Raw genomic sequence first — 24,025 nt, 5'->3', positions numbered from 1 at the left:
ATTGGTCTTTTGTGTTGGAAAAAATTTCTTTAAAAATTCAGTTTGAATATATTTAGTACAAATTGATCTTGGTTTTAAATTTTTAAACCAAATTTTCACCTTACCTTTTAAAGATAAAGGAAATAATTTGAATTTATCAATTTTATTAGCATAAGGTGGATCACTAAAGGTGACACATACTTCATCAAAATCTTTAAGATGTAAGTAAGGACTTTAGACTCTAAGCCAAGAAAATTAGGAAGTAAAGTTATCATACCATATTTGAACCGAAAGTTATTTGCATTCAAAGGTAAAATAAAGCAAGACGGTGTTGAGTTTCGAAGAGGTTGGAAGTAATCATGCATTGTGTGCACTTTTCGAATATCATTTTCATCAGGAGCTCTTTCAATTTCACCATGGTTGGTGAATGTAGATATATCTCAATCAAATTACCCAAAAAAGTTTCACAATTTTTTCTAACTAAACGAAGAGAACTAAAATCACGATACCAAATATGCATAAACAAATTAGGTGGTAGAACCAACCAAATATATGTACAGAAAAAAGGATACTTATAAACTTGTAATCTATATCTTACTTTCCTAGGTAACGGCACCAAAAACTTGACAGTAACTTTCTAGGTCTACAACCCAAGTGTAGGTTATATTCAAGTAATAAAATCTTGGGAGTCCGAGGTCGATCCACAAAGAAGTTGATTAGAACTTAAAAGATTACAAGTATTAAGCTAGAACATAAATTTAACATTTAACTTTAGAATAAGCATTGGTAATGAAAGTAGTAGCTAGAAACACTAGAACTAAAAATTCAACGTAAGAAATTAACTAAAACTAATAAAAAGCAAATACTTGGGAAAAAAATATGCTGAGGTTAGAGGATCAACTATTGGTGTCATATTAAGATTCAATTTTAATATTTAATGGGAAGTCTCAATTGGATGATCTAGCAATGTACGTCCACTAATTAAGCATATGAATCCATGAGCAAAGGTATGTCCATCAATGGAGTGTCCAAAATGATTGTACAATAAGTCCAAGAGTTTAACAAATGAATCCATAAGCAAAGGATGGTGCAATATGACAGTTCAACTATTTAAGTTCAGTCCAACCATATGCTATTATAACCACTTGATAACTTCAAGACCTATAAAAAGATTTCAAATATTTATTATGTCAATTTTTATGTCTACAAAAAATTAAGGTTAATTTATCCAAGCATTCATTGTGCTATATATTGTCTATAACAAATAAAATATTTTACTTTACAAGTATAATTATAACAAGTGATTGATAATTAATTTTAGCTCAAGTGATGAGTATGGGATTTACCTTAATATTTCCCAAGAGTTTCGTCCTTTCACCTCAGCATTGAAAACTTAAAATAATATAGCAAAAGTGAACAACTCAAACTTAAATGAAAAAGACATTTTAGAAATAAGAAACTTGAAATTTTACATGAATAATGAAACAAACAAAAACTTAATAAGAAAATGATCTTGAACTCAACTTCAATATGCCTCCTATGCTGAAATTAAAGGCTATTTATAGAGATTTGTGAAGAGGAAAATGACAATACAAAGGACTTGATAATAATAAATTTCTAGGCCTACTTCTTTTTTATCTTTTGAGTCATTTTTCACATGTTAAAAGATGAATCCTTTTTTCCAAGTTAACATCTCTCAATGGGAAAAATCCAAGAGAGTTGATTGATGGTCTGCATCTTGTCTATATACTGTAAAAATTTCAACTCCAAACTCCAATTGTGTTAAAAGATATGAACCAACCATGAAAATGCGTAAAAATTGTCCATCAATGTGAAACTTGCAAATTTATCTTTACTTTTGGATCTATTCCTGATGCATTTTGGTGCTGGTGTGCCAATATTTGAACTTCAAATCCCCTTTCTGATGATATAAGGTAAACCCAAAATGGAATCCTGAAGCTCGAGACATGATAGAAACACTAAAAGGTCTTCTGACTAAAAGTTCTGAATGTGTTCCTATTACAAATTTTTAATCTTTGAGCTTTGAACTTTCACTCATCATCTTAGATCAACTTTAGGCTTACTGCATTTAATCTTATGGTTCTATGTATTGACATATTCTTCCCAAACCTGTTTTACTTGCAAATTCCACATGGAATATTTTATTGAAACTAAATGCATGAAAAACACTAAAAATACACAACATTTACAATACAAAAAAAAAGTCAAATCACTAAAATGAATTTAAAACATATAAAAATACTCAAGAAACTAAGTAAATGTAAGTAAGATATACTCCAAAATAGTCATATGTTGATGACTCATCAGGAAGCATTTTCTCATTTACATATCACTTAAATAAAGTGAGTGAGTATTGTCAAGGAACAACACACTAGAAAAAAGTAATTTTGGACACCATTCTATCTTTTTTGAATCAATTGAATCCCTAATATCTTAACCTTAAATCCTAACCAATTAGATAATTTCATAACAAATCAGATGTGGGTTATATTTATAGGGCAATTACTTAATAAGCCGCCTACCATAAGAGGTGGCCTCATAGTATAGAACTAAAAAATCGGGCGCGGTACTAAGGGGGTTGGCAAGGTTCAAGTCCTCCTTAAAATGGAAAAAATATTACATTCGCCCCTTTATATTATAAACAAGTAAATGGTCAAATTTGATCCAAAAAATGATAAAAATTTAATTTAATCCTGCAACAAACTAATATATGACATGCAACAAACTGAACTCGACAAATGTAGTTGTTAAGTTTAGATTTTGTATAGGTTGCCACTTATAGTTGGTGACTCAGTAAGCCTTGTTGACACCGATTGATTTCAACTTATAGGCTAAAAATCTTATAAATATGACTATTGGCACCTTATTCCCCCACACCCAAAGTTCATTTCCAATCCTTAAATTTGTTCCCTTTTTCTATCACTTTAATTTGTAATCATTTAAATGTTTTGGGTTTGAGGGTTAAGATTAGAGTTTAGGATTTAGTGTTTTAAGACTTTAGTTTATGATTTTTGAAATAGTAAAATGCAATTTCAACATATATTAATTTATAATTTTATTATTTATAAGAGAACTGAAATATCAATTTTTCATTTTTGGAAAGCCAAGACTTCTACCTACCCCTTTTACCACGCCTCTATTCACTCAAAAGTCTAGACTTGTATTTTATTTTTTAGAATCGTTTTATATTGGCTTCAACTTTACCAGCGTGAGCATTTTTACTGCCTTAACTTCAATAAAAAATGGGAAAACATCATTGAGTGTGGTACCACTATTTAGCCCTAATCAACTTGTAAAATTTAGTGAAGTTTTTTTAGAGGAAAAGTTGACTTGACAATTAAAAATTTAAAGCCATTGACGTGATAAGTCATACGACAGTTCATTTTTATTTCATAATAGTTCAAAAAATAAAAAATATATTTAAAAATAAAAAAAGTTCATAAATGGTTAAAAAAAATCTATTCACGTTAATGATTAAGTACATGTAAATTGTCACACGAGCTGCCACATTAGTATCTTTAAAATTTTAATAATTTAGTCAATTTTTTCATAAAAAAGCAAATTAACTAAATTTCGAAGATTGAGAGTGTCAAAATAACAAAATGAATAAATATTAAGGTAACATTGGTATGATGGAAAGTGGTCACTTTCTTGGAAATTTAATCAATCGGAAAACGATTTCAACATTTGATATATCAATTTTTATTTACTTTCCTTGAAATTTAACTTTTTTTTGGAAGTTATTTTCCCGTGAACATAGTAATGTAATTCCCATGATAAAAGGTGGGAATGTTTTTTTCCCATGTAGATTAGAAATTTAAAAAAATAACAAGACTAAATTAACCTATTTTATATTAGTTTAGGGTATTAATCTATCCATAAATGTAAAAGAAGAAGAAGAATAAGAAAAAGAAGTTATTGCCTCCTTCCTCCTTCCTATTATTTGATTTTCTCTATTACTACTATGAATTCTTGAGAAGTAAGTTTTTTTCCTTAATCTAATTTTTTATATGCATATTTAATCATATATATATTATATCATTTTCATATTATATTTATTTTCTATTATTTTATTGTCTTTTTTCGATATACTAATTGAAAATTCAATTTTATTATAATATTTATGAATCTTTATGAGGAAAAGGAAAAAAAAATTAAGGCTTATTGTATGATTTTTGAGAATGAACAAATGATTGGCAACCCATTTAGAATTAGAAGTAGAATAGATAAGACAAGTGATCAATCAAATTTCAATACGGTTATGTATTATATTTAAAAAAAATTCAATACTTAAAATAAATTATGTTACATTGGGGCTTCGAAAAAAATAATGTAAAAATGATCCATTAAAATTTAATATTAAATGTTTAATTCAAATATTTGATAACAATAAAATTTATTATAAAAATTAAATATATAAATATTATATTTTATATAATAAGAATAAATTCGTAAATTATTATTATATTTTTAAAAATATTTAATGAAATGTAATATTTGACGTTTGATTGAAATGAGAGAAGATGAAACGCTGGCAAAGAGTTAAATTAAAGTTGAAAGAGAGTAAATTTTTTTAAATTCCTGTCTTCCATTGAAAGAAAGCAATGCCCGAGTGATATTACAAAATCCATATATCCAAACACTCCATATAGACGTGAAGACTGGTCTAGGTTATTAATTTTATATATTAGCCGAAAAAGGAAGGGCCCAAGAAAAATCAAAAACTTCTCTCCAAAGTCTAGATGAAAAAGCTCTTTGTCAGATCAACAACATCAAAGCCAAGTAAAAGATCTTACAGGTATCGCTTCTCACTCACTTTCTTCACTTTTAATAATAATTTCGCTTTTATTTTTGTCCTTTAATCGCTCTCTTAGCTCTGCTTATGTCCTTAATTATGTTCATTAGGCTTCTGCTCTTTAATTAATGTTTCTTTTCTCTCTCTTGAGTTTGCTGTTTTCGGTTTCCTCTTTTTACTAGTGGTACCTATTTTTTAGTTAATTCTTAATTTTAGCTTTTCATTAGGTTTTTATGCGCTTACAATGTGTTTGGTTGCCGAGAAAATGTCTCTTGAGTTTGCTGTTTTCGGTTTCCTCTTTTTACTAGTGGTACCTATTTTTTAGTTAATTCTTAATTTTAGCTTTTCATTAGGTTTTTATGCGCTTACAATGTGTTTGGTTGCCGAGAAAATGAATAGGGGAAAGTCAAAAGAAAACTAGAAAAAAGGAAAAAAAAAAGAAAGAATGAAACCCCTTCCTTTTTAATTTGCGGATTCGAATTATTAAATTCTGTACTTCTGAATACTGGAAAAGGAAAATAAAAGGAATCGATGTGAAATTGGGTGCTTTGGAGGTCTGGCGAATTCTGATATTAAGTTTGAGTTTTATTTTTAGATTTTTGAAATTTTGGACGATTAACGTTATTTTTGAAAAAGAAATATTGATTTCTCAAGGTAAATTTCGTAAGTGAACCCATCTCAAGTCACTCTTGAACCGTGAATAGTCTTTGAAGCATTTATGGACGTATAATTTTGGTAATAGTAACTTTGTTTCTGGCTTTCGCCATTCTATGTTGTTAGGGTAATTATTTGTGTTCTTTTAAATGGTTTTTTGGTAATGTTGTATATCTGGCTGCAGTGTGAGAAGTGGGGGAAGTTCAAGTTAAATGGATCGAGGAAAAAAGCTGACTAACTTCTATGGTAACAAAAACAACAAGATTTACATGGATCTAAAAGACATAGTAAGGGAGAATGCACTTCGTTACCTTCCTGCTAAATCACTTTTCCGGTGCTTTGGAGTTTGTCGGGATTGGAAGCATCTAATATCAACACCTTTCTTTGCGCACAATCAATCAAATTCTTTCCATTCTGTCTCGGGTTTCTTTTACCAATCACAAGCAGGTCTGCCGTCATTCATGTCTCTTGACCCTGTGGCTTATGGTGTTCCAGACCCATCTCTAAAGTTTCTGCCCGAACCTGTTGATATTAGGTCCTCTTGTAATGGGCTGCTTTGTTGCCAGGGGCGTACTGGTTACAAGGCTTACTACATCTGCAATCCTGTTACCAAGCAGTGGAAGAAACTTCCAAAACCAGATGCTGATCATGGGTCTGACCCTGCCGTAGTGCTCGTATTTGAACCATCATTGCTGAACTTCACTGCTGATTATAAGTTAGTTTGTGCTTTTCCATCTGAACTTGATGGATATGAGTTTGAGATATATTCCTCTGAGAAAAGATCATGGATAATTTCTCGTGAGATTTGTTTTTCTGAGAGGAAGGTCATGCCTAAGTCAGGTATTCATGTGAATGGCACTGTTTATTGGCAGACGATGGGCTTTGGAATTACCGCATTCGATCTCAATTCAGAACGGTTTCAGCTCCTCGATAGTGCAGTTGGGACCTTAGGAATGAGGAATGGGAAGCTTTGTTCGGCATACGTACATGCTCAAAACTTGGTCGTGAATATGCTATCTAATACTCACTCGAATACCATGCAAATGAACAGCCATGCCAAGATGTGGGAAGAAATGCAACCCAAGATTCATGTTGATATTTCATTACCCGCATCATCTAATAATAATGCTTCGGGTAGGTATGGATATGGGCATGGAGGAGTAGTGTTTATTGGTGGGGATGTAGTGTTGCTTAGTAATGGGAACAAGTTTTATTCTTATGAAATGAAGAAGAGGGCCTCTAAAGATTTGGGTGAACTTGATATTGATACCAAGGCAGGAATTGTTGGGTATGTGAATAGCCTTGTTGAGCTCTAAGACCATGCGCTGCTGTCTGTATGGACCGGCCTTGACAAGAACACCCTACACAATCTCCCCCTTTTATTCTCATTATCAGGCAAAATATTTCGTTAGTCCATCCGACATCTGTAAATATGTTTTTATTGTGTCTTTTATTTTATTTTGTTATTAAATCTTTTTTGGTCCTTTTGTAGTAAGGATCTATGATACACGGTTAAATAGTTAACTATTGGGAATTTTTTTTCGTGTTTTAGAAAGGTAAAGTTTGTAATGTGATAACTATTGGGTGTGATAGTAAACTCATTTTTTAATCATGTAGTTGAGAGTTTGATCTTTACTAATGAGGATAAAACATATTATATGATTAATTATTCACTTCCTCGAGAATCACCAAGGTTTGTAATTTCATGATTACTTTTTTAGCAAAACTATAAAATGTTGTTGGATTTAGCAACCTTTTTCCTTTTTCAATGATTATTTTTGTTCCAATGAAGTTTATATACAGGCAATGACATATCTTAGAACCGTTTTGCACATAATCTATAAAACAAATTTATTAAAATATAATGGTTCTAGAATATTGTGATTGTTTGTATATATTTTTTAAATATTTTATTTTTTATATTAATAAAATTAAAATTTAAATGAATCTACATATTTAGACTTATTCTTTGGATTATCATATATCTAGATTTATTATGAATTTTAAAAAATAAAAAATAATTTTTTTTAAAGTTTAATTTTTTGAAATTTACTTAACATTTCTATAAATTTATAATTTTGTAAAAACTTTAATAAAATTAAGTTTGAAAAGAAGCTGGAGGATCATTTCTCCACGTTTATTATAGAATAAAAATTTTAAATATTTTTTAATTTTATTTTGCTAACGTTGTAGTTTACAGTGAGAATAAAATGAACTTATGAGAAATTAATAAATGATTCAATGCGTGTATCAATGTTACTTTTTTAAAAATTCTCTCACCTATTATGATGTGTAAAAGAGTTACTGACAAATGAACTTCGAGGATACAACAAAGCTCAATGGCTATCAATTTTTTGCATTGATGGAAATAGTTCATAGAGCATAGCATAGCAAGGATATCATTTTCTATAAAAAAAAATTATGCAATTATTCTTTATAAAACAATCTAGAAATATAAAAATTGCGAGAGAATAGAAAAAAGCTTTTGATGTGTTTTTTTAGTGTGTCATACAAATGAAAATTTATATAGGAAGCCTCATGTCTCTTCATAGGAATATAATTATCTAGATGGATAGTCATATATTTAGCAATGAATATAATTATTCAATAGATATCTACTAGAATAATTATGACAATTTGTTAATAATCAATTGATATAACTTTTGAACTTAAGAGATATAACTCATCTATATAAATATTGACAACTTTTAGTTAATAATCAAGTGACATAACTTTTAATTTGTAACTATTGAAATATTATATATATTTTGAAAATGTTAGTAGCAACAATTACTGGCATGAACAAAGACAAAAACCATTGTCAAAAAAAATTTTAATTGAATGCATTTTTCATAAAAGAATTTAATTGATTTTTTCATGAAAGTTAAAAAGAGTTATGTACCTTTTAACCTTCTCTTTTTAACCCACACAATAGTGTGCTATAACTTAATAAATATCTCTTGATAACAAAAATAAAAAATGAATTTAAAAATTTAATAGAAATAAATATTATAAAAAAATGTTTCACAAATGAAAGATAAGGAGGGTTAAAAATGATATTAAAACCCACAATTAAAGAAAAGTGGGCATCGAGGCAGCCAATCATATGTTTAACCTGAGAAATCTTATCGACCAAGTAAGTTATTGCGTTAGTCGTAAGCCCGAAAAGGAAGTTCAATGTTATAAACTGTCTCAAAACTCTTTGAAGCATCTTTGAGGGATCAAATCTTTTTGATTTTCAGGATTTTGCCTCGCTCGGACTCTCTGCTTCCTTCAGTACGCTTTGGGTTAGCTTTGTTTTCTTGATCTCTTTCTGTTTGTTTCCTAAGAATATTAAGGATAAAATGAAAAAACTTTTCGACAATAGGATTTCCGTGTAGTATCGAAAAAAACAAGAATTGTAAAGTGTTAAACTTGATGCTTCAGTGTCTTTTTCTGTTTGACATGTCTATTTCCGGGGACCGGTCAACTGTGTTGACTTGACTTAAGTCGTTTAGTGTTTTCTAAATTTCTTTGTAAGGCTTTCGTGTGTTTTTTTCAACCCCCTTTTTTTGGGATTTATTTTCTTGGTTCTTTCTCTCAGAAATAAAAATCCAACAAGAAAGAAAATGGGGCTAAGGAAAGAATTTTCTTCGACCGAATTTCCATGTATTTCTTGAAGGCGTAAATTTCGTGCCAAGCTTCGTACGTGTTCAGTTTTCTTGTGTGGGTCCCAAACAATTGCTTTTTTTTTTTACTTCGATTTTCTTTTTTTCTTTTCATTGTTTCTACTTTTAAGCATTCTATTTCTATCAAACATTTCTCTCAACTCTTGACTAACCTTTCCTTGAATCAAGAAAGGTTTGTTTCATAGGATAGATTAGTTTGGCTTCATTTTGTGTCTATCTTATCAGCTGTTAATTGTAAATTCCTTGCTACTTTCTTAATGTCTATTATCATCTTTCAACTCTGTTTTTGTTCATATTCTTTGTTATATGCTTTTCAATGTTAACCATGCCATTTTAAGGTTTGACTTTGGTTGCCTTATTAATATTGTGTGTGTACAGCAATCAAGGGTGTTAACAAGCTTACCAAGGCATTGTTTGTCATTTACTGACTAAATCAAACATATGCCTGCAGGTTTATGGCCGATTTCGAGGGCAATAATCGAGAAACTTTGGAAGATGACTTTTGTTTACTTGAAGATTCAGATTTAGAGGGGGATGTTGATGAGCGTTTTTATGAGGTATGCAATGTCTTTAGTTTTTTTTTTCTTTTTGTCACTCTTAATTCTAAGCGTGAGAACATGTCCACGTGGAGTTGCCCATACAGATTTTTGTGCTATTGTCTTCTTTAAGCTTTGTTTTGTAAGTTAGAAGGTCTAGAATAGTTTGAACTAGGATCTGTTTGACCACTTTCTTGTTCTATCTCTTATGGAAATGACTTCTTAGTCTTTTCTGCATTTGTGAAACAAACAATAATGGAGATTGAAGTTATTTACTTCTCTGTCTTCAATCACCACATCACCTTTTTAAACTTCCTGATTATCAATATGATGAGGTCTGCTTGTATTTCAGCTTCCAATCCTCTCACCCAAGGCTAAAGCTAAGATTCCGGTGGATTACAATAAAGCCCTCAAATATGTAGACAGGAAGGAAGCAGGGTTAGAAGATGTCTTGAGGGATCATGCTCTTCATTTACTCCCTGCAAAAACACTCTTTAGGTTCAAAACTGTTTCCAGAAGATGGGATCAGTGGATAAGCAGCCCGTTGTTTGCCCACCGGCAAACTACTTACTTCAAAAACGTATCTGGTCTCTTTTGTCAAGTTGCTGATCACAGTCCTTCCTTCATATCATTTAGTCAAGATGCTTATGGCATGCCTGACCCGTCTTTAAGCTTCTTGCCCGAGCCTGTCAAAGTCAGAAGCTCTTGCAACGGTCTGGTTTGTTGCCAGGGTATTGAGGAAGATACTTACTACATTTGCAGCCCTGTGACCAAGGAATGGAAAAAGCTTCCTAGGCCAAACTTGTATCATGGGGCCAAGGCAGCCGTTGTACTTGCTTTTGAACCCTATCTACTCAATTTTAATGAATCTTATGAGCTTGTCTGTGCTGTCACATTTTCTGACTATCCAGTTGTCTATTTTGAGATTTACTCATCAAGGTCAAGCTCCTGGAGAGTCTCTGACACTATATGCTATGAGCTTGATGGTTCGGGATTGCATGATGGTGGGTACTACATGAAGGGAGTTGTCCATTGGGAATCCTCTTCCGGGGTCATTCTAGCGTTTGGTTTGAGGGATGAGCAATACGGATTTCTGTCACTTCCTGCCAATGATGAAGGATATGGAAATGGTGCTTTAGCCATGAAGCATGGCGAGTTGTGTTACATTCAGCCTCGTTATCAAGATAATGTTTGCACTATAAACATTCACGGGAATATGGATATGAGCCTGAAGTCAGTAATCAATCTTCCTTATGATGCGGGGAGCACATTTGGTGTTTGCAGGGCTTTGGGGTTCATTAATGGTGACATTCTGATACTTGGACTGGGGACTATGGTGATTTCTTATCGTGTTAAAGAACAGAAGGTGGAACTGATAAGCCAACATGAAGCTGGTGCATGTACAAGGTACATTCCGTATGTGAACAGCCTTGTATCCGTGAGGCATCCGTTGATTAGAGACAGGGGCCTAATTGTGTAGACAGACACTCTCAAACTGTCTTGTAAAACCGACCGTATTTCACCTTTGTTGGTATCTCTGGTCTTCTCTTTAAACTAGATGCTTGGTTTTAGGATAATACTTTTTCTTAGTTTGGTGAAACTGGAAACTTCTGTTTTAGGTCTGTATTGAACGTGAATTTTTGAAGCTATATTAATATATGGTTTGCTACATGAATGGATATGTGGATTCCCCTTTTATGACATGCAGAAATGGTTTGAATCATACAAGACTAGAAGTGATGGTTGTTCCAAGCTTGGTACAACTCAACATTCATATCACCCAAAAATTGTTATCTTCAATCATCTTTAGGTGAACCAAACCTAACGATGTTCCTAACAAAATAATTGAAGCTGACACACCAAAGACTTAGTTTTAACCGGTTCATGCACTGAAACAAAATAAAAAACAAATAAAATGGTAAACGATTCTGTTGATGTGTGGGAGGCATTCTTTGATACAGGTGTTGAAAAAAGAGGGGATTTAGGAGATTTTGCAGCTGAAAATGATAATCTATGCAGTTTAAGCCTGTTCTAGAACCAAGGGGGGGAAAAGAATGGCACCTGGCAGAAGTTTAGCAAAGGGGCTGGCAATGCAGGAAATAGTAAAAAACTAAAAAAGAAAATAACAAACAAAAACGAATCAATGGTGTGTGTGAGTGAGAGAAGAAGAGGTTGAGGAGAGGAAATAAATAAATAAATAAAAAGAAAATAAGGCCCAAAATTCCTGCTTTGTAGGAAGCCACAGCGGGGAGGCAACGACAGAGTCCCCTTTCTAGAATGATGGCAAATTTGCCCACATTTTCTCTCTCTTTCCTTTGAGAACCCTTTCTTTCTTCTTCATTCAGGTACGTACCTCTTTTCTCTTTTCTCTTTCAATTTATTTATTTTTAATATTTTTCTTTTGTATTTGTATAGAGGCATTCATCATCAACAGTGTAACATATCCTAATATCAAATGAATGAGTTTCATCATATAATAATATATCAATGCTTTTTAACATGTAGTTTTGTGTCATAAAGCAATAATAATAGCAGGTCTTGCATCGCATGGCCTGGGTTTTATAAGAAGAAAAAAAGAAAAGAAAAAAGAATAGGCTGCATTTAACCTGGCAATTTTGTTCAGGGATCTTCAGTTGTTTGAGCCAAGCAAATAAGGGAGTGGGTGGAGTTTCTTGGCGGGAAAGCTTGTAAGCTAACGCAAAAATGGGTTCATCCCCAGAGAATTCTCCATCTGAAGATTCCCCACCTGCTCCATCAGACTCAAATTCATCACAGGACTCCCCATCTAGAACAGATTCATCATCATCATCATCATCGCCCCGACCGTCGTCGTCTTCGTCTTCGTCCCCACCACCTCCGGCAAAATCATCATCATCTGACAGCAAACAAGATTCTTCTTCTTCTTCCTCTTCTTCTTCTCCTCCTTCAACTCGGCACACATACCACTCTCCCCCTTCTTCTAATTCTTCTCATTCCCATAAAAGCAGTGGTTCCAAGCAAGTTTCCTCTTCTAAAAATACACCATCCTCAGATTCCTCCGACAAAATTGCCGGCGTAGATATAAAAATCATTGTAGGAGCAGCTGTGGCCGTGGGATTGGTGCTCCTTCTTTTGATCATCTGTTGTATGGTATGTTGCTGTCGGAAGAAGAAGAAGAAAGCCCAGAGGCAAGTGATGTACTATGATGATGCTAAAGGTATTATTAAACAACACCCTTTTTTGCCTGTAAACTTCTCATCCTTTATCAACAAACATGAAGGCTTTTGTTTTATATTTATTACAGTAGAGTTAATTCCCTTATAATCCAATGAAACTGAAGAAAATTCAATATATTATTATTATATATTCAATCTTGTACATATATAGTATGATTCGAGAAGTGATACAAGGGTTATATTGATCATAAGCTATATTTGTATTGTATGTTTTGCGCATAGGTGACGGTAAAGACTATTATAACAACTATCAGAATGGACAGTGGGGTAATGGTCCCAACGGGCCAGAGCATGTTGTAAAAGTACCCCCACCATCAGGAGGTGCTAACTACAGTGGCGGCTGGGGTTCTCAAGCACCACCGGTTTTTAGTGGTCAAGCAAGCTCCAACTTCTCAGGCCCACATCCTCCTCCTTTGCCCCCTCCATCACCAAACCTTGCTCTTGGATTCAATAAGAGCACTTTCAGTTATGAGGAGCTGCTTGCTGCGACCAACGGATTTTCCCAGGCCAATCTGATTGGTCAAGGCGGCTTCGGATACGTGCATAAGGGCGTCTTTCCAAATGGAAAGGAGGTTGCAGTTAAGAGTTTAAAAAGTGGTAGTGGACAAGGAGAAAGAGAATTCCAAGCTGAAGTTGAAATCATTAGCCGAGTTCATCATCGCCATCTTGTGTCACTGGTTGGGTATTGCATTGCTGGCGGGCAGCGGATGTTGGTGTACGAATTTGTTGCAAATAAAACCTTGGAACATCATCTCCATGGTAACACTATTCCTTCTCCTTTTCCTTTTGGTATTTGCTTCATGTCATACTTTCATTGTCAAAAATCATCATGAAACATTGGATTTGTTCAGAGAATATACCGGAGTTTGGTCAAGGATGTTAATATATAGAGCAAAACTACTTATAATGCTTTTGATCATAAATTCTGAGGCCTGAAATCATTACAAATGTTGCATTGCAGGAAAGGATCGTCCTGTTATGGATTTCCCCACAAGACTTCGTATTGCATTAGGCTCCGCGAAAGGGCTTGCTTATCTCCATGAAGACTGTAAGGAGTTCCCTGCCTCTTTCTTTTTCTTCTGCTACTCCATTTCTCCCCAAGGTTTTCATTTCTTTATTGAATTATATATGCAGGCCATCCTCGCATTATTCATCGTGATATCAAATCAGCTAATATTCTACTTGATAACAACTTTGAGGCCATGGTATCTTCTCTTAAAATTGAATCAGTATCTACTATACACCAATGATAATAGCTCAGGATATCTATGTTAGCGAAACTAACCGAGCCTATTTTATAGGTTGCCGATTTTGGATTGGCTAAGTTGTCAACTGATAATTACACTCATGTCTCGACTCGGGTGATGGGAACATTTGGGTAAGGACTGAATATATAAGCAGAAATGAAGGAGAAGAAAGACTGAAACTGCAAAATCTATAGTGTTATTCATGCATCATCTCATAACACGGAAGTACTTGCTAATGGTTTTGATTTCTTTTAATCCAATATAGGTACTTGGCTCCAGAGTACGCCTCAAGTGGCAAGTTAACAGATAGATCCGATGTTTTCTCATTTGGGGTCATGCTTTTAGAGCTCATAACTGGGAAGCAACCTATTGATATTTCAATGGACGACAGCTTAGTAGATTGGGTGCGTACCTATTCGGCCACTGTATAGTCTCCAAATTTCTTACTTGCAAGTAGATTCATTTATCACCAAAACTGACAGATCTTACCAATATGATTTAGCCGAGTGGTGTATTATGAATAAATAGCATATATAATTATACAAGGTATATATTAATTGGTGTACTTTTATGAGCAGGCTCGACCACTTCTGACTCGTGCACTAGAAGGGGGAAATGTGGATGAGCTGGTTGATCCACGCTTGGAGAAGAACTACAATCAGAACGAAATGCAACGCATGATAGCCTGCGCTGCTGCAAGCATCCGACATTCCGCAAGAAAGCGTCCAAAAATGAGCCAGGTCTAAACTTTGATAACTTGCCTTGTTACAATAGCTTCTATATATGTGATAAATATATGATGAAATGATGATGGAAAGCAGATAGCGCGTATCCTGGAAGGAGACTCTTCCCTGGATGACCTGAATGAGAACGGCTCAAAGCCAGGACAAAGCACAATATTTGGTGCCAGTGGAGAGTACACCAACAGTTCATACAATGCTGACATGGAGAGGTTCAGACAGTTGGCACTTGGCAGCCAGGAGTTCACGAGCAGCGATTACGGAACGTCCAGCTGTGAGAACTCGACAGAGATGAGACCTGGAGGGGCAAGAAAGTAGAACACGTAAAACCAAAACCGATACCCAAGAGCTTTTGAATGACAAAAGCAAAACAAAGCAAAGCAAAGGAAAGGAAAGGAAAGGAAAAACAGTGATCTGTTTGCATAATGATATTGGTTTACAGGTTGGATCAAATATTGTTTCCGTTCCAGGTCATTTTAGACTCTCAACTTGGGTTCTTTTTGCATTCATGTGTTTTGTCTTTAAATATCGGGATATATATATATATGTATATGTATATATATATTTTCTTTGATGCCTTAGACTTGACTTGATCAAGTATAGTAGCACATCTAGCTTCTGTTGTTTATGTGTGTTAATTGTATTCTACTTAATACTTATTATAATGACAATAACAATAATAATGATAATATGTAAGATATAATCTATATGAAGCTTTTCTAAAATTAAAATTAATAATAAGAGTGGTTATATTTAATTATTTTGCATAAAAAAAAACAAAATTTGAATTGCTTATGTTTGTCGCAAGGTTAAAAAAAAAGTTTAATGTATCTAATTGCTTTAATGATCTAGGCATCAACATCATATTTAAGTTGTTTGAATGAAGAAAGAATGAATAGAATGGGAATGAAATCCTATTTAGGGCCAGTTTTTTATTGCTTTTGAAAAGTGCTGTGGAAAAGTGTTTTTGAGAAATACTTTTGAGAAGTGCTTTGGAAAAATTTAAGTGTTTGATATTGCTATCAAAAAGTGCTTTTGAAAAGTAAAATGTCTATTTTAAACATGATATTATAAAGTAACAAATATGTATTTAAATAATGTTTAAATTAGTTAATATTATGATATTTTAGTAAAATTATAAAAAAAATAATTTATTATAACTTATTGTTAATATTTTAATATATAATAGTAATTTTAAATATTTCTAAGTAATTAATGTTAGTTATTTATTAAATTTAATTAGAATATATAAATTATATTTAAATATTTAAATATAATAATTAAATATTTGTAATTAGATATTGACACAATTGTATTATTTTAAAAAATATTTTTTATTTTTAATTAATGCTTTTAACACATTTGTAAAACTCATATTAAATAACCAAGAAAGAGAGCACAAAATAATAGCATCAAACACATTTTAAGTCAAAAAGTAAGGTTAAAAAGGTAATATAATAGCCAAAAGTGCTTTTTGGCTGAAAAAATTAAAATTTACTGCTTTTTCATCTCTAAAAAAACTCATCTCAAAAGTTAAAAAAGTTACCCCAATGATATGTGTTCTTCATTGCTTTTAAGAGAAAAACACTTTTTTTAGAAAAAGTTCATCCCAAAAGCAATGGAGAACACACCCTTAGTGTGCAAGACCTGAAATGAAAAAAAAATATATTAAGTGAACAATAGGGCAATCGACAAGTTAACACCATCAAATTAGGAATTAAAAAACTAAAAGATATCCGTCCAAAAAAAAACATTAGACAGTCACTTAAAAGAGATTAAAGTATAGGAAGATTGATTCTTGATTTTTTCATCTGAAATAATGAATAGCGAGAATTTGTTAAATCTAATAAAACTGAATTAAAAGAAAAAGTAAAAGAAATAAACTATATGTTTTATAAAGCCCTTTGAAGAATAATTTTAACAAACATTACAAACTGACTTTAGTCCACCCTCTAAGGCTAAATCCTAGCAAATGAAGTGTAAACAGCTTTCCACAACTTCAAGAAGAAAAACAAATAAAAAAAAAACAAGAAAAAAAATGTCACAAAGAGAAAAAAACTCAAAGAGTTGAAATTTTATTAATAAAATTTAAAATCAAATAATTTACAATACGTTTCTAAATTAAGAGATAATTCTTCAAACGATACGAAGACATCTCAATTAAAAAATATTTGAATCTCATAAAAAAAATTCATTGTAAGTGGACTGATTTTTGGCTTGAAAAACAATTTATCTTATCCATGTATTTTGAGTTTATAAAATGTGTATTATAAAAGGTTAAGCCCAACCTGTTCTTGGCTTAGAATGTGAGCCCACACTCATATCAATTACTTTTTGAGACTTATTTTGGTACTTAGACTTCAAAATTTTAAACATATTGTCACTAAAAATGAATATTACCATTAAGAATTTGAAGTTGTATTATAATTTTAATATTATTTAAAAATGTCAATTTTAAAAGTGGTTTGCAAGTTTTAAAGTAATTTTACAATTGTAAATTTTAAAATTTTATATTTAAAAATAAATACATTTCAATATTTTAATTTTTCAAAATTTCAAATTAAGTTCTTATAATTTTTTTTAATTTTAATTAAAAATATAGTTTAAATAATTAATATAATATTTTAACTATAATTTTAAATAAAAAACCATATTAAAAATTTGATAAACTTTAGTGAAAATTTACAATATTTTTTTATTTTCAAATTTAGAGTGTTTATTTGAATTGAGTCTTGAGATGGCGACTTTAGTTCACTTGAGAAAGTCTTCATATTGAGAAGATAAATTTCTTAAGGTTTTTTTATTATCTAAGTTCAACGGCATTGATTTGCAAATCATGCAAAGAAAAGAGTGGGGGTGTAAATGAATCTGGTTCAAATGAATAATTTCATGTTGGTGTCGAATTTGTTTTTGTTTAAAAATTTAACATTAGTTCAAATTCAATTTGTTTATTAATATCTATGTTTAGTGTAACACTCTCATATCCGACCCAATCGTCGAGTCAAGGCATTAGGATGTGACATTCATTGCCGAAGCAACTACTAAAAATTTCAGATCAATTTATCATATTATTTAATTAATGTAGATCATTAACTCATTTTAGTAATAATTGAATTTAGGATAGATCTAATAATGAGTTAAAGGGGCTCATTAAAATATCCACAATTGATCAAAGGCCAAACTGTAAAGTTCATAAAATTTTTTGAACTGTCATCGCGACGTTGAGGTTTCCATGTCGTGACATGGCGAACTTGTCATCGTGACTTCGTCTCCATTTTCTTACAAGTTCCACACTTTATTTTTATATATAATTACTTGAATATATATTCACATGTCATAACTGTCACTTCATTTTACATATCATCTACTTACATCTATTTCTAATATCAAGTCCTCATAAAAACATGATATTCAATCAAAGATAACAAAGTATATAAAATTTTCAAAAATTTTGGATAAAAAGTAAGTTTTCATGGCAAAAGACTAAATTGTAAAGAAAATAAAACTTCTTTTCTCACCCTTTCACTCACGTTGGAAGGATGATCTATTTCCTTCATTCTTCCTCTCTTTTTATACTACCATTTTTCTAAATAAAATAATAATAAATATCTAAGAAAAATATTAATAAAATTTTATTTAACTAATTAATTAATTTAAAAAAATAACCAAAATATCATCAACATCATCATTACATTCTAGAACTCTCCCTCTTGGTAATTGACCATTTTGCCCTTTTTGATTTTCAAAATTTCATCCTTGAATCATAACTTAATTTGGTAAAATTGTGACTTAGTCCCTCACAATTCTTCACCTATTCAATTTGGTCACTGCATGCCAATTCCATATCTTAGTAAATTAGATTGTTTTCACTTTTGGTCCTTCAACTTTTTCATTTTTACACTTCAATCCCCAAAATTTTGAATATTTATACTTAAGCCAAAAATTTTCCACATATTTACGATTTAGCCTTTACTTTAAATCAATATACTAAAACCTACTTCTTAATCATTATTATTATTATTATTATTATTATTATTATTATTATTATTATCATTTTAATACTCATCAATATTCTCTTTTATCCGTTTTATATCATTTTCTCATTTTACCGAAAAATCAATTATGCATTATTCAATTTATTACTACTTTTATTATATATCAATTGTAGGGATGTTACATTTATGCTTGTGCCATAGAAATTTTTGCATATTTGCAATTTAGTCTCTTACTTAATACATCATGTCATGCTTCTCGATTTAACTCTCTTTTAATATATTATAACTTTCATTTTCTTTGATCTTATACTATAACACCCCTCGCCCATATCCGACCCCGGGACATGGTAAGAGGTGTTACCTGACGTAACTCAACCAGCTATACAAAATCGGGCCATAAAATTTTGATAAATTTTAAAACTTTTCTTTTCATAAGCAATATGTTCTTTAAATAGGCTTACGAGGTCCAAAACATACATTCGAGATGATTTAGACTTAACTGAGAACTTAAGAAAAACTTGGAGAAATTCATACCTTAGGGTTCCACACGCTCGTGTGACTCGAGACATGCCCACGTCCTCAGCCCGTGTGCAACACTGACTTTAGGGCACGGCCATGACACACGCCCTTGTAGCCTACCCGTGGGCAATACTGACTTATAGACACGGCTATGGCACACACCCGTGTGGCCTAACTGTGGACAATACTGATTTAAAAGTTTGAGTACAGGGGGACGCACAGCTATAACACACACCCATGGGGGTAAGCCGTGTGTCACACACGGTTTAAACACACGCCCGTGTGGACAAACTAGGCTATCTTCTAAGCCATTTGTTACCCATTTTGCACAACCTACACAAGATCATTTCAATATGCTAATTCCATCCCAAAAGACATTAATTCATCCATAGAAGGAACATCGTATACTTTTACTAAAATGAATAATAGCCATTACCTAGGCTTAATACAAAATGAAGGGCTTTTATCTTAAGCCAATATACATAAACAATTTCTCAATAATACAACTCCCTAGTCTAGCCCTATACATGCCATAATAAAAAATATAAATCCAACTATGCCGAGTATTACGGATGATAGTGTGATCGATATCTCTGACTTCAAGGGATCCTTGAGCAAAATGGCAGTACTGAAAGAAAAGGGAAAGGAAAGAGAGTAAGCATAAGGCTTAGTAAGTTGTATATATATATACAACAACAACTTCACCATTTATCAATTATGCTCATAGCTTAAAGGTAAGTATAAACTAGACTTACTCATTACCATCAACTCAAATCATATTTTCTAATCGAGCTCATTACTCAGGCATACCAAATAGGTACCTGTAATACTTACAACATTATCATACTTTCCTTATTAAATCTCTTTCTTAATTCTTAAAGTTGAACCTTTTGGAATACTACCAGATTTCTATATACCTCAAACATGGGTAAAGTTACCGTTGCCATGTCCCAGACATGGTCTTACACTGGCTATCTCTATCGAGGCCGATGTCATGTCCCAGACATGGTCTTACACTAGCTCTCGTACTTACATGCTGATCTCATGTCCTAGACATGGTCTTACACTAGCTCTTGCGTATCCATGTCGATGCCATGTCCCAAACATGGTTTTATATTGACATGTCTCGTAGCCGATGCATGTCCCAGATATGTCTTACACTGGCTAACATCATCGAGTCCGATGCATATCCTAGACATGTCTTACACTGGCACTCACCTCTACTCCGATGCCATGTCCCAAACGTGGTCTTACACGGGCTATCATGATGCGGCTGATGCATGTCCCAAACACGTCTTACACTAGCCCTCGTCTCAATGCCGATGCCATGTCCCAGACATGGTCTTATACTGACTCTCACATAACCCAATGTCATGGCATGAATATCCGGTTTGTTTCCCGGGGTTCTTACTAGATCTTTCGACTTTCTCAATCATAAATACATATACTTAGTTCCAATTCTAGAAATTTATGCTATATCAAATCAATAACAATCGAATACATGCAATAATAATATAGTTGTATTATTTACGTACGACTGACCTCGGTTTACAAAAAGTACTTGACTAATTGGCTTAATCGGATTGCTTGGCTTTGTCTCGATCTAGGTTTAGACTTAGTAAATCTTGATCTATAATAAAAATATACACCCATTTAGTCACTAATTACAACTAGGTAATCATAAATTTACATATTTGGTAAAATGACCATTTTGCCCCTAGACTTTGACAAAATGACCATTTTACCCCTATGCTCGAAAGTGAATTTTTATCGAATTTCTTTGTATCTCGGGCCTAACTGAACTATTTTTACTCTTATAACAACTTCAAATTCTCACTATTTCACATATTTATCAACCAATTTATAACTTATGCAACATAGTCTCTTTTAGGTGTTTTCCATGAAAACTCCTTCACCAAAGTTGTTCATGACACAACTAGGACTCATTTTCTTCCATAAAAACTTACCAAATATCACAAATCCTTTCATGGAAACACCCTAAACTCTCAATCATTTTGCAAAGTAGACCCCTCATTTGAAAGCCCATGAAACAAGCATACTAAAAATGTAAAAATCAACAAGAAAATCATCAAGATCACTTACATTATGAGAGGAATAAGTTACTGCAAGTTTTCAGCTTTCAAAATCCATTTTTTCTGATAATTTTGGTGAAGAAAGAAGATGGAGAAGAAGGAAATGATAGTTAGGCTTTTAGGCATTATTTTATCACCAAATCATGACATCATCTACCTAATACTTTGACTATTTGTTTAAAATCCATCACATGGCCGGCCAACACTATTAAAAAGGGTGTAATTTCCCTTTAGAAGCCTTCAATTTTGGTTCTCTAGCTATTTAACACATTTGGGTACTAAAATGTAACTTTTTCCTTTTTTGCGATTTAGTCATTTTTCGTAATCGGGCTTGAAAATATTAAAATTAACTCACTAAATTTTTCATGCACTAATATAATCGTATTATAACCTCATAAAAATAATAAAAATAATTTTTCTATCTTCAAATTTGTTGTCCCGAGACTACTGTTCTGTTTAGGCCTTAAATGGGGTTGTTATTGATAAACCGTAAAGTATACATATTTTTACCCCATGTTTAATGCATTTTATGGATGATTTCTCATTAGAATTGGTGAATTCGATGCTCCTAATGCTTTAATTTCATGTTTTATACTTAAGAGAGCATAGGAGAGCGAAAGGAACGAGAAATGGGCCAAAAATAGAGAAAATGGGCCAAAGTACGAAATCAACACGGCCTGGACTTCCTCACACGGGCAGACTACACGGCCGTGTCAATCTGACAGAATTGGAGCATGACTCACACGGGTATAGCACACGCCCGTGTCATTCTAACAGGCTCAAACACGGCCTGAAGTAATCGCATACGGGCGTGTCCCTGCCGAGCCCAGTTAAGTCCAATTCGGAAAAGGTCACTTTTGAGGGCTTCTAGGCATTCCAAAGCCTATAAATGCACCCTAGAAGAGGAGAAAAAGGGAGACAGAGAAAAGGGGGTAAGGAATTACTCCAAGGAAGCCGATTGATCCATCTCAGAAGCCGGATTCATCATCAAGACTGAAGATCTCTCCTCAATTTCCCTTCAGGAGTTTTGGGTTTTCTTTATGTTTTGTATTCTTAATTCTTCTAAGCTGTTTTCTTATTTAGTTATGAACTAAAACCCCTAAATACCTAAGGGGAATGAAACTTAAGACGAATCTTGTTATTATTTTCTGAATCGTATGATAAATATTTAACTTGTTCTTAATTATGTGTTCTTAATTCTTGTTTTGATATCCCAGGATACTGATTCAAGACATGCTCTTATTTAGATGAGGAATAGACCCTGTCTAAGAGTACTTTTGTCATAATTAAGCGGAGTTGATTGCGCGCCTAGAAAGAGGGTGACAAGATTTTGCCGGATTAGGGTGAAACCTAGTAAGGGGATCCATAAATCGAGTTAATGCAACCCTAGAGTGTTAATTAGAGAAAAGTCTCGGTTATTCAATCTAGGATTAGACGTTATTAGTCTTGAATAGGGATAATAACATAACTTAGGGATCTCTACGGAACAAGTTGAATGAATAAATCGTCCGATTCAGAGCCAGAATAACAAGTAAAGTCTAGGTGGATTTTTCCTTAAGTATTGTCTTCATTTAATCGATTTTCCCAAAAGCAATTCCTTAATTCTTTTCTCTGTAAGTTCTTAGTTTAGATAAATAGTTAATTAAAACAAAATCTCTTTATTCTTAGGCTAGATAATAAAAAGGTAGTCTTTACTAGTACTTTTAGTCCTTTGGGTTCGACAATCCGGTCTTGCTAAAACTATACCACTGTTCGATAGGTACACTTGCCTACATCGTGATAATAGTTACTTCAAGAATGAGTAATAATAAATATTTAAAACCTATCACGAAATCTCGCGATCAAGTTTTTGGCGCCGTTGCCGGGGAACTGAAATATTAGGAACACTCAATTTTTATTACTTTAGCCATTTATCTTTCTTGTAATTTAATTTAATTTAGTTATTATTTATTAACTTCCTTTTTCCTTCTATTGGCAGGTTTTCATAGTTTATGACTAGAAGAAACCCGTCGGGACCATTACTGTTTGACGAAGAAATCGATCACATAGTTCGTAGAAACCAAAGAGAAATAAGGCGAAGCTTAAGATACACGGAGAACGAGCAAGAAGACGATACTCAACCCCCAACCGAAGAGATGGCTGAAAACCAAGGCAATCAGCTGCCTCCTGCAATGCGGCTAATCAAAATCCTGCTCCACGTACTATGTATGACTATGATAAACCGTCTTTAACAGGAACTGAGTCAAGTATAATTAGACCTGCTATTGCTGCAAATAATTTTGAACTGAAACCTAAGACAGTTCAGATGATACAGCAGTTTGTTCAGTTTGATGGTTTACAGGATGAGGATCCCAACACTCACTTGGCGAATTTTCTGGAGTTTTGTGACACTTTTAAAATTAATGGTGTTTCTGATGATGCCATTCGCCTTCGGTTATTCCTTTTTTTACTGAGAAACAAAGCTAAACAATGGTTGAACTCGTTACCACAAGGGTCCATCACTACTTGGGAACAAATGACTAAAAAATTTCTACTAAAATATTTTCCGCCGGCTAAAACGGCT

General features: G+C 32.7%; 3 protein-coding genes across 12 annotated transcripts; all 3 read left to right on the top strand.

Moving 5' to 3' along the window:
• The first annotated feature begins 4,590 nt into the window (after positions 1-4,590).
• LOC107896261 (F-box protein At5g03970) lies at positions 4,591-7,122 on the top strand. Of its 2 annotated transcripts, none has more exons than XM_016821380.2 (2): positions 4,591-4,798; positions 5,634-7,122. In XM_016821380.2, the coding sequence occupies exon 2, from the start codon at positions 5,662-5,664 to the stop codon at positions 6,763-6,765; it is 1,104 nt and encodes a 367-aa protein (XP_016676869.2). In that variant the 5' UTR covers positions 4,591-4,798; positions 5,634-5,661; the 3' UTR covers positions 6,766-7,122. The 2 variants fall into 2 exon arrangements, with proteins under 2 accessions (XP_016676869.2, XP_040937692.1); XM_041081758.1 differs by lacking the exon at positions 4,591-4,798 and adding an exon at positions 4,829-5,530.
• Positions 7,123-8,491: 1,369 nt separating this feature from the next.
• On the top strand, positions 8,492-11,322 carry LOC107896205 (F-box protein At5g49610). Of its 8 annotated transcripts, none has more exons than XM_041081756.1 (4): positions 8,492-8,585; positions 8,692-8,736; positions 9,569-9,674; positions 10,006-11,322. In XM_041081756.1, the coding sequence occupies exons 3-4, from the start codon at positions 9,573-9,575 to the stop codon at positions 11,131-11,133; spliced, it is 1,230 nt and encodes a 409-aa protein (XP_040937690.1). In that variant the 5' UTR covers positions 8,492-8,585; positions 8,692-8,736; positions 9,569-9,572; the 3' UTR covers positions 11,134-11,322. The 8 variants fall into 8 exon arrangements, with proteins under 8 accessions (XP_040937690.1, XP_016676805.1, XP_016676827.1 ...); XM_041081757.1 differs by lacking the exons at positions 8,492-8,585; positions 8,692-8,736 and adding an exon at positions 9,409-9,455 and having other exon boundaries at positions 10,006-10,975; positions 11,013-11,177; XM_016821316.2 differs by lacking the exon at positions 8,492-8,585 and having other exon boundaries at positions 8,592-8,736.
• A 436-nt stretch (positions 11,323-11,758) lies between these two features.
• On the top strand, positions 11,759-15,479 carry LOC107896195 (proline-rich receptor-like protein kinase PERK4). 2 transcript variants are annotated; one of them, XM_016821303.2, is made up of 9 exons: positions 11,759-11,998; positions 12,277-12,849; positions 13,091-13,627; positions 13,830-13,916; positions 14,003-14,073; positions 14,170-14,246; positions 14,381-14,519; positions 14,694-14,855; positions 14,937-15,479. In XM_016821303.2, exons 2-9 carry the CDS (start codon positions 12,357-12,359, stop codon positions 15,171-15,173), a joined length of 1,803 nt encoding a protein of 600 aa, XP_016676792.2. In that variant the 5' UTR covers positions 11,759-11,998; positions 12,277-12,356; the 3' UTR covers positions 15,174-15,479. The 2 variants fall into 2 exon arrangements, with proteins under 2 accessions (XP_016676792.2, XP_040937689.1); XM_041081755.1 differs by lacking the exon at positions 11,759-11,998 and having other exon boundaries at positions 12,068-12,849.
• Positions 15,480-24,025: the final 8,546 nt, after the last annotated feature.

This window comes from Gossypium hirsutum, chromosome A11 (genome assembly GCF_007990345.1).
Source record: "Gossypium hirsutum isolate 1008001.06 chromosome A11, Gossypium_hirsutum_v2.1, whole genome shotgun sequence".
NCBI classification, from domain to species: Eukaryota; Viridiplantae; Streptophyta; class Magnoliopsida; order Malvales; family Malvaceae; genus Gossypium; species Gossypium hirsutum.
The sequence above is the reverse complement of the archived record's forward strand: the minus strand, read 5'-3'. Positions and strand labels throughout refer to the sequence as shown.

Coding starts and splice junctions, on each gene's coding strand:
- LOC107896205 (XM_016821310.2), top strand. CDS start 9,424: ATGCTTTTCAATGTTAACCATGCCATTTTAAG. Junction 9,456..9,568: donor GTTAACCATGCCATTTTAAG/GTTTGACTTTGG, acceptor ATATGCCTGCAG/GTTTATGGCCGATTTCGAGG. Junction 9,675..10,005: donor TTGATGAGCGTTTTTATGAG/GTATGCAATGTC, acceptor CTTGTATTTCAG/CTTCCAATCCTCTCACCCAA.
- LOC107896195 (XM_016821303.2), top strand. CDS start 12,357: ATGGGTTCATCCCCAGAGAATTCTCCATCTGAAGATTCCCCACCTGCT. Junction 13,628..13,829: donor CTTGGAACATCATCTCCATG/GTAACACTATTC, acceptor GTTGCATTGCAG/GAAAGGATCGTCCTGTTATG. Junction 13,917..14,002: donor TGCTTATCTCCATGAAGACT/GTAAGGAGTTCC, acceptor TTATATATGCAG/GCCATCCTCGCATTATTCAT.
- LOC107896261 (XM_016821380.2), top strand. CDS start 5,662: ATGGATCGAGGAAAAAAGCTGACTAACTTCTATGGTAACAAAAACAAC.